The sequence below is a fragment of the Sparus aurata genome, chromosome 12 (genome assembly GCF_900880675.1).
Source record: "Sparus aurata chromosome 12, fSpaAur1.1, whole genome shotgun sequence".
NCBI lineage: Eukaryota > Metazoa > Chordata > Actinopteri > Spariformes > Sparidae > Sparus > Sparus aurata.
In genome coordinates this window covers 2,437,345-2,447,674 of record NC_044198.1, presented here as the reverse complement: position 1 = coordinate 2,447,674, position 10,330 = coordinate 2,437,345, and the positions used below count along the sequence as shown (strand labels likewise).

At 40.1% G+C, this 10,330-nt stretch overlaps 1 protein-coding gene across 1 annotated transcript; it reads right to left on the bottom strand.

Annotated features, from left to right (window-relative positions):
• Positions 1–1,359: 1,359 nt before the first annotated feature.
• On the bottom strand, positions 1,360–8,658 carry ntmt1 (N-terminal Xaa-Pro-Lys N-methyltransferase 1). The gene is made up of 4 exons (XM_030436715.1): positions 8,520–8,658; positions 6,625–6,784; positions 3,740–3,992; positions 1,360–3,486 (listed from the first exon to the last, which is right to left on the bottom strand). Exons 2-4 carry the CDS (start codon positions 6,781–6,783, stop codon positions 3,230–3,232), a joined length of 669 nt encoding a protein of 222 aa, XP_030292575.1. The 5' UTR covers position 6,784; positions 8,520–8,658; the 3' UTR covers positions 1,360–3,229.
• Positions 8,659–10,330: the final 1,672 nt, after the last annotated feature.

The following is a 10,330-nucleotide window of genomic DNA, read 5'->3' as shown; positions in this document are numbered from 1 at the left end:
CTGGATATGACACGTATAAGATCTGTATACAACAGCGTGTTCCAGTTCCTGCCAATATCCAGCAACTTCACACAGCCACTGAAGAGGAGCGGACCAACATTCCACAGGCCACAATCAACAACCTGATTAATTCTATTCGAATGGTGGTCACACCAGATACTGACTGGTTTTCTAACCCCCCCCCCCCCAGCCTAAGGCACACCTGTGCAATAATCATGCTGTCTAATCAGCATCTTGATATGCCACACCTGTTAGATGGGATGGATTATCTATCTATTAATATTTTAGATCTTTGAGTTCAGCTCATGAAAAACGGGATCAAAAACAAATGTGTTGGGTTTATCTATCTATCTATCATCCTTACATCTTCATCATCAGAATCACACTGAGTTAAAGAATCTGACCCAAGTGTATGTTCTGTGAACATATCTCAGACTGTGTGTTTCACTTGTAGGCTTATGCAAGTACAAAGAGTAACCTAACATTAACTGAGGTATATGTTTACGCCCAGCTCGGGGGCAGTGTGGAGATTGCTGTAAATTAGCTAAGTGCGTTACATGCAGATTAGCTTGTGATATAACTTAACCAGTGGTACAGGTATACAACATATAACTACATATTTCTAAATTGGCATTAGGCATACACACTTCTTAATCCCCTTGGATGCTCATCTTCGTTCCATTATTGAAGGAATTATAGGTAACTGTAGTCATTAATGCTAATGTAGCTCCTCAGCGATTTAACCTGTTGTTTTTATTTTTATTCTTTATAATCTAACCTGTGACATCACGTCAGTTAAGGTTGTATGAACTGTGGCTGCTGGTAGCTGTTGATTTTGTTCAAATATACCAAACTGTAATTTTGTGGGTTATTGTTCTTCAGATGATTGGGCTAAATTTGTTGCCATAGCAACGGTTAACATCACGTAATGTGAATAGTGCAGAGTGCAGGTTCAGGCTACATTGTAAATACAGATAAGATCCTTTGTAGTCAGCACAATATGCAAGGTTCTCAGTGTGACAATGCACCTTGTGGGGGCTAGGAGACCTGTTGGACGCTGGCCCATCAAGTGAACAAAAAAGTCCACTGTAATGCTAATAAGGTACATATACACAGCAGCCCTGCTGGCCCAGCCCTGCTGCTGCTGTCTCCAACACACAGAGAATGTGAAGAAATAAAATATGTAATTTCTCCCTCTCCCAGGAAACGGATCGAGGGAAAAACCCCTTTCTACTACTCGCTAGATTTCACAAGTTCAAACAATTCTTGGTTTAAGTCTCACTTGTGTATTATGTCTTTAATTCTTATTCTGTTTTTACATGTTGTTGAGCAATGAAGGACATTGAAATCTTGGAACAATTTATATTCTAAGAAAGATTCTATTTTATTGAGGCAGGAGGAGCACTGCTATCTCTGCACGCATAATGGATGCACACATTGATTTAGTACTGATGGAATCTTCATGTACTTAATTTACAAGAGACTTATGTACATTGTCAAAGACTGCCTTACATAGAAACAAACACTCATGTAGAGACACATTTGACATGCCTGTTTCCTCAGGTTACAAATGCAGCTTTTTTTAAAAAAATACAGTAAATAGATCCTCTAGTGAACCAGCTAGTGTGACAGATAACACGATTAATTTTGATGAGTCTACAATAGACGGCACAGTGTGGCCTTTTTTTTTAAGTAAAGAAACTGAGTCATGTTGGATGCTGTGCACAATCTGTGTACCTTAAAAAGAGAACTGGAGAGTCGGGACAAACACAACATTGTCTCAAACCTCATCGTCATTTTTTAGCTTGACTGATGAACATGTCTTACCCCTGCCCTTCTCATCCACTTCAACTGTAACTACAGCTCCCAGTATCCAGTGCAAAGTGGCTGAAGGTGGCTGCCATCTCTGGAGGAGTTGTTCCCCTGCCATGGCACAGCCGCTCTTTTCTGCAGCTCTGTTGTCTTCTTCTCACTGGGTCTAGAGAAGCTCTGGTCTCTGGAGGAGCCCTTTTGACTCAATACGAATACCCATATTTAATGTTATTTCTGATGAAAATGATTATTCAGTATAGCTTTCTCTAGATACTGTTGTCTCAGCAAGACTACTTTTACTAATTTACATCACTTCTACCCCAAAGTGTGTGAAGCAGGAGTACTGCTGCAGTTCAGGCCTGTAGCTCCTGGTTATTTTCATTCTAAATTATTCAGCAGGTTCTTTTCTTGATGGTTCCATTACACATTTTTCAGACATCATCTCCTAAACATACCGTACACTGCATTGCAACCAGTTGTTCTTGTTAAAACATATCAACAGTGGATAGTTCAAAGAGCTTCTTCCTCAGCTCCACACAGCTGACCAATTACAGTGTGAACTGGGTTTGAATATTTGGGAATTGGGGGTTTATTATGTAAAAGCAGCCGTGTAACACTTCTGCAGTGTTTCTGTAGGAGAGACAAATCTCCTCTGTAGCTACCAGGACCTCCAGTATAAGATTAAAAACAAGGAGCGTTCAATGAAGCAGGCTTCAGCTGTTACTTCAATGTATCAGGTATATTTAATCACATATTCAATATTAAAAGACTAGGATCGGGATAGGGGCCGAAAAAACCTAAGTTAATTAAAACCAGTCAAATATAGCCACAATATTGTTCAGAAATTAGCTGCAAAAATGTTTTCAGTAAACTGTAAAACATGGAAACTAAATAACTCTTGACAACACTGGAAGCTTGAAAATGCTCCACACCTGAAACACTTCCAACGGACGCAGCTGAAAGGATGTTTACACAAAGGCAGTGAAACTGCCCCACACTCAGCTCAGATAAAGGATCTGATGTTTAAAGTGGATAATAAATAAATAATGAGCAAAGTGATGACAGCCTGTAGGACTGAACGGTGGAGATGACTTCATTTAGACGCACAGTGCAGCAGAGCTCGTATGGGCCCACACAGCTGGAGTTCAACTAAGCTAACTTTGACCTGCATTCTCACTGGAGATCACATCGACACAGTTAACATGCTGGGATCTGTCCATGGTGTACAAGGTGGGGAAAAAGTTCATGAGACGGAGGAGTATCGTGGCCTGGTAGACTAGCAAAGATCCAGCAACACACATTCCACAAACAGATCTAAATGCTGATAAATTCCCAAAACATTCTAACTGGATTGCTGACTAGAAAAACACAATTTCCACATTAGAAACACTTTGTTCGCATACAAGGCAGCTGTCCTCTATCTAAGAGCCAGTGTGTGGACTTGGTAGATCTCCTTCGGGAAATTCATTTGCTGCTCCTCGTGGACGATGCGAAGGCCTGCTTGGTTCGCGAGGCTGTGAAGTATTTCCAGGTCGCGGCAGATGCTGCTGTCCACCTCATCCGGGACCACACCCTCATATGACACATTGTCCTTGATCACGATAAGGCCGTTGGGCCGCAGAGCTTTTTGGCAGCGTCGCAGAAACTCCACAAGGTGGTTGTCTGTCAGGTGGCCTGAGGGGAAAGAAGAGGAGGAAAGATAGTCAAGGTAGAACTCACCACACTTTGAGTTGCATCTGTGTCCATGCAGCATAGACTGAAGAAAGAATGAAACACTACATTTTCAAACACTTGCAGCTGCTCAAACAGCAGGGCTCTGACAACTGGATTAAACTGCGTGTTTCAGGACCAGTTAACAAATTCCTGCAGAATGTTTAAGTATGACTGACACCATACTCAGTGATGGTACGCACCAAGGCAGACTTACCAATGACCCACTGGATCCAGATGATATCATAGCGGCCACATTCTGGTGCAAATTCCTGCAAACCAGTGCAGATGTAGTTGCCCACTCTCTTGCTCTCCTCCCCCAGGTATGTCTTGGCTTTATCCAGGAACTCCTGCGTCACATCCACCAGGTCCACGGTGTTGAACAGAGGCAGCAGCAAACGTTTGGTGATCCTCCCGATGCCTGCTCCACAGTCTAGAGCACAGCTTGTGCCCGTCTTCCCCTCTCCTTCCTTCAACAGAAAAAACACAGAGAGGCCACTGGTGTATAAAAGCTGTGACACAGTCTGCTGCTGTCAGAGTGAGAAGGCTTGGAATCAGCATAGAGACCATTGAATGTTACAACTGTAACAGTATAATTACTGCTTAATAACTTTCTGAAGTTTGGTCCGACAGTCAATCTAAATGTCTTCTTCACGAATACTGAGCAATACAGCTACACCATGTCTTTCACTTCACAAGTGGGTCAAATCACACGTATTGTGTGTCCCATGTCCCAAGTCAAGACCAAGTCATGACCACAGATTCCCAAGTCAGGACTAACCATTCCCAAATCAAGTCCCAAATCTATGGAGCTAAATCGGGGTCAAATGTTCTGTACTTGAAAAAGTAAAATTTGAAACTGAAATTTCAAGTTTTGATCTTGAATTTTGAAAAATATATCAACATATTTAAAATAAAAATAAATGTACAAAAAGTTTTTTCAGATTAAAAATAATTATGATGAACTCTGGTTATTCTTTTGAATAAATCATTTATTTTCATTTTTCACTTTCATGTTTTGATATTTGGAATCCTATTTCTTTCAGTTGCATGTTTTATCTTTTCAGATTCAGATCTTATTTTTCTTTACAGTTTCAAATCTTTTTTTTTACAGTTTCAAATCTTTTTTTTTTACAGTTTCAAATCTTTTTTCAGTTTCAGATCTTTTTTTTTTTCAGTTTCAGATCTTGCTTTTTCAGTTTCAGATCTTGCTTTTTCAGTTTCAGAGTTTTGACCCTGATCTAGCGTGGGGGGGCGTGGCATCAACTTAGAGGGGCGTGGCATCATGACAGACAGCTCAACCAAAAGGCTACAGACCTCCCCCTGTCATGTTGCCTTCAGGGAACGTAGGATCTAAAACGATTCGGCTCCGCCACATGAAACTGCTGTCGGTGACAACCTTCCATTTGCACACCATGCACGAATATCCTGCACGGCTAAAAGTGTTTTAATTTCCAAGGCTGTTTAGATGTGAGATGTGGAAGCTGTTTAAGGCAGTACTGAGGACCTCTTGTAGTACAGGAGCGACAAAATCACGCCAAATTGTGCACAGACACCCACATCTGAAGTACTGAAATGTCCGATTTCCATGTAGCACTGTGAATGCCTCGCAGTGTCCGGCAATGGAGTCCGGTTCTGCTGGCTCACCTGCTGGACCCAGCACACAGGTGAGAAAAGTAAGGTTGGGACATCGTGATAAATATCAAAATGAGAGGTTGTTTTGTAACAACATACAATGTTTCTGACATCTTTTAAGTGGTGAATTGGTCAGCAGTCTCTGGAGAAATTCTCTTTTCAGCTGATCCTGGAATTAACAACATAACTTTATATTCTTACACCAGCTTCGTGTGTGTGTGTGTCTCTCTGTGTGTCTAGACGTCAATGCTCTGCCTATGTATTACAGGCAAGATAACAGAGGCAGAAAAATAAATAATAGGCTAAACAATTGCTATATTAATGGTAAAAGAACACTGGCAACACTACAGAACAAAAACCACACAGCGACGTCTCATGTTGATATTTATCACGATGTCCCAACCTTACGCCATTGCCAGTGGACACTGCGAGGCATTCACAGTGCTACGTGGAAATCTGACATTTCAGTACTTAAAATGTGGGTGTCTGTGCATAATCTGGCACGATTTTGTCACTCCTGTACTACAAGTGGTCCTCAGTACTGCCTTAAACAGCTTCCACATCTCACATCTAAACAGCCTTGGAAATTAAAACACTTTTAGCCAAGCAGGATATTCGTGCATGGTGTGCAAATGGAAGGTTGTCACCGACAGCAGTTTCATGTGGCGGAGCCGAATCGTTTTAGATCCTACGTTCCCTGAAGGCAACATGACAGGGGGAGGTCTGTAGCCTTTTGGTTGAGCTGTCTGTCATGATGCCACGCCCCCCCACGCTAGATCAGGGTCAAAACTCTGAAACTGAAAAAGCAAGATCTGAAACTGAAAAAGCAAGATCTGAAACTGAAAAAAAAAAAGATCTGAAACTGAAAAAGCAAGATCTGAAACTGAAAAAAAAAAAGATCTGAAACTGAAAAAAGATTTGAAACTGCAAAGAAAAGATTTGAAACTGTAAAAAAAACTAAGATCTGAATCTGAAAAGATAAAACATGCAACTGAAAGAAATAGGATCCCAAATATCAAAACATATGAAAGTGAAAAATTATAATAAATGATTTATTCAAAAGAATAACCAGAGTTCATCATAATTATTTTTAACCTGAAAAAACTTTTTGTACATTTATTTTTATTTTAAATATGTTGATATATTTTTCAAAATTCAAGATCAAAACTTGACATTTCAGTTTCAAATTTTACTTTTTCAAGTACAAAACATTTGACCCCGATTTAGCTCCATACAAATCAAGACCAGAAATCCCAAATCATGTCCCAAGTCAAGACCATAAACTCCCAAGTCATGACTAACAATTCCCAAGTGAGTCCCATATTAAGTTCCCAACGAGTCCTTAGTGTTAAAGTAGAAGTTGACTAACAATGACCTGACACAAGTACGGTGTAAATCTAAATGTGGCCATCATTCCAATTCAAACAGGTAAAGCAAATGTGTTATTGTTGTTAAAGGGTTTCTTACACCGAGGAACTTCTGCAGGAAGGCCTTTGATCCATTGATATCAATGCTGGAGATGCTGCCATAGCCTCCTAGCATGCCATCCACTGTGGGAGGAACCTCCTTCCAGTAGTCCTCTGCATTGGAGTAGAAGGTCGTCTCATTTTTTGCTATGTCCCCCATCCTGTCATAGTTCACAGACAACACGGAAGGAAAACTCACTCACAGGAAAACATACACAAACTAGTGTTCACTCCTCTCAGCTATGCCGCATAGTAGCTTCTCCACAACAGACCCTGTGTTCCAATGCCCCTCTTACCATACTATTTAGCATGCCAGAAGATTTAGTATGTCAAAGGATAACTCACTGCATCCAGTTGCATGTTGCAGTATAAAGCCAGCATGTTTTTCAGACTATTTTGAACTATACTCCTCTGCCCATTGGAAGATTTGTCGAGGCCAAGTACACTCTGTGTACAGCTAAGGGACTGATGTTTGGCAGAGTGGAGGGTAAAGGTGGAGCAGCAGCTCAGAGATGATATGTGGTCTGGTTGCACGTCCGAACCACATCAGGTCTTACAGAGCAGGAGGCTAATGAAGCTAAGCTGAACAACTGCATGCAAGCTCAAGAATGTGCAATATTTACAGAATACAGTAGCATAATCATCCTCAACATTTAACTCTTTATTTTATTTTCTTTAATCAATGTTCAGTTCAGTATACTACCTCTTCAATGTTTGAGACACGTTTGAAAGAAATATGTTGTACATATTAATTCAGTGTTTAACATAAAGCCATTTGGTTGGTAGGTTCTGCTGAATGTTTGTCATCTATTCATTTTCATGATAAATAATTGTATTTTATAAATCATAATTAACCTTCTGGTTTGTTTTGGCTTCTGTCCTAAAGGAGAATGCTCCTCTCAACATTATGATTATCATTATTGTTAAATATATATCGTGAACGATAAATATAAAAAAAACCAAACATATTGTGATAACACTTTTTGCCATTTAGCCCAGACCTAATATATAGAGACTAGGGGTGGGACGGTTCACAACATCCACGGTTCATATCACATATTGTGGTCATAGTTTTCGGTTCGGTTTGGTATACATACATCGTTATGAAAATCAATTATGTCTTGTATAGTCAGGTTAAAAAAATATAAAAGTAGAAATGACTCTTAAAGCTCTGATCCTTTAATTAGTGCATACAAAAGAATTTAACTTTACTATTTTTACATCCACATTATATACCAACAATATAAAGTGAAGCAAAAAGGCTTTATCAACACTAGACTTATAAATATAATATCTATATATCTATATATATATCTATATATATCTATATCTATATATCTATCTATATCTATATCTATATATATAGATAGATAGATAGAAGTCTAGTTATTATGATTATGTTGTACTGTGTATATTTTCTGTCTGTCTGTCTGTCTGTCTGTCTGTCTATCTCAGCTGTCACCATCCATCTTGTAACAGGGCAGGGCGCTCACTGGCTCTCTCAAACTGCCAAACTAACTCCACTAAGAATGACCACTTCACACAGCTCATATTCAATCCCTGGTACCCAGGTGCTGTCAACAAATTCAAGTAGTAAGTGTGGGACACTTCAACAGCATAAAGTTTATCATGAGATAAGTCACACAGAGGCTAATAGCCTGTGTGTGAGCTTTCAAACACTAACAACTTCTTTGGTACTGTTGTAAAGCTCGAACGTGGAGGCGACACATTTAAGTGACCGGACTAGATCATGTCAGCTGTAGGTGGGCTGAAGAGGCCCTTCACGTGATACGCTACATGTTATAGTTTGAGCTAACCAGCTAGTTAGCCACCGTTACCTCGTAAGTAAAGCTGGTGTCTGTAAAGTGATAAGTGATTCTGTATAATATCACTAACCTCGTCTTGAGTCAGCTCCGGTCCCTCACCCACCTCTGCCTTTCTCAACCCGCTCCCGGTGTCACCGTTTCACTTTTCTATTTGGGACCATCTCTACACATGCACCACGTCATTTCCTTATTTGGCTGCCGGGAGGAGAAGTGACAACAGCGCCCCCAGCGCCTGAGCGCACTCATCACATTAATAACATGTAGAGTAAATAATGCATAGGACTCATGCAGACCTTTTAATATATAAAGGTAAATGTCACTAATGTCAAGACATGCAGTAAAAAATAGAACTAATATGCAAAGCCGAGAATATTCTTGTTATTGTATTATCAATCAATCAATCAATCCATCCATCCATCCATCAACCAAGTTCAGGCCTACATGAGATAAACCTGCAGAACAATGTCATGGGCCTTTAAATGTAAACTTTTGTCTAGCTACATGTGAGTTTCTGACCACTGCAACTTTTCTTTATCAGCAACATTTGCATTTCTCACATGTTTAGTAGGCCATCAACTGAGAATGACTTATATTGTTTTAATAATCTGCACAGATTTTACAGAGAGTGTTCACAGACAAACTTCAACCAAGTACCCTGTGCTGTTTTTGACCACTAGTATCACTTTGGAGCAAAGAAGTTTTTTCAACAGGATCCACAACAATGAGGACACAGATCTGAGACTGTACATATGATTTAAACCCTGCCAATGGTTTTGGGTTATTCCACCTATCCCAAACAAGGCCAGTGAAGAAAAAGACTGCTAGCAAGCTAACATGGATGTAAACAATGACAGATTATATTTATGAGAAGGAAATGCAGTCAACATGGTAGTGAGGCTTCAAAAATACCCACAGCTGGGAACAGTGACTGAAAACTTCTAACTTCTAACTTCTGCTTGTTCACAGGTAAACCCGCAACCTGCAATTCTAACTGGAAGTTAAAAATGTGTTGACACATTTATGCTCAAGGCAGTTATTCATTGTCGGGGGGGGGGGGGGGACATACAGTTCACATTTTACCACTGGTTTTCTGCATCACCACTCATACTAATACTCATAACTTTGCAAACACTAACTGTCATCACAGCTTGAAAAATGGCAAAATAATTAAGAAAAGTTTTAAACTTCAACTATACAAAGTCTTCTTGATTGAATCTTGATTCGACAAGTGGTCGTTTTTCAGTCAAACTGCACTGCATTTTTTAAAATATTAATTACAGATGCTTGACACTCAAAAGATGTTAAAATACACTGGAGAGATTAAAAGTAACCTGTAATCATCCACCTTTCACAGAGGCCATTCTAATACATGAGAGTAAGAACAGACTGTCTCCTCACTGCAGCAGCCCAGGCTATTAGTCCAAGCTGTGGCCCATTGCTGCATATCACTCACCTCTTTCTCATCCTGTTTCCTGTCATCTCTCTAAGCTGTCCTGTTGAATAAAGCCATTAAAAAGGTCCAAAATAATGCGGATTACTGGGACAACAGGGCATCAGTTAATATCATTTACCTTCAGTAACAACTTAAAGAGTGTGCTATGAGAAGGGCCTCACTGGCACAGTGACACTGGAAGTGCTGAGCAGCTATCAGTGTGTGTCTGAGTTGGATGAACTTTAAAATGCTCTGGAGTCCATACAGTCGGAATACTTTCTTAAACACCTTGTCATTTCTGCACACTTCAGTGACATGCTGGACGGTTTTGCTGGAGAGCTGCAGTGTATCATATACACCACAGGAGGGCAGTATACAGCGTCACTGATCCTAACTCGGTTTGTGAAACTTTTGTCTGTCAGTTGTCAGCCTTACTCCGCCTAAGTGTT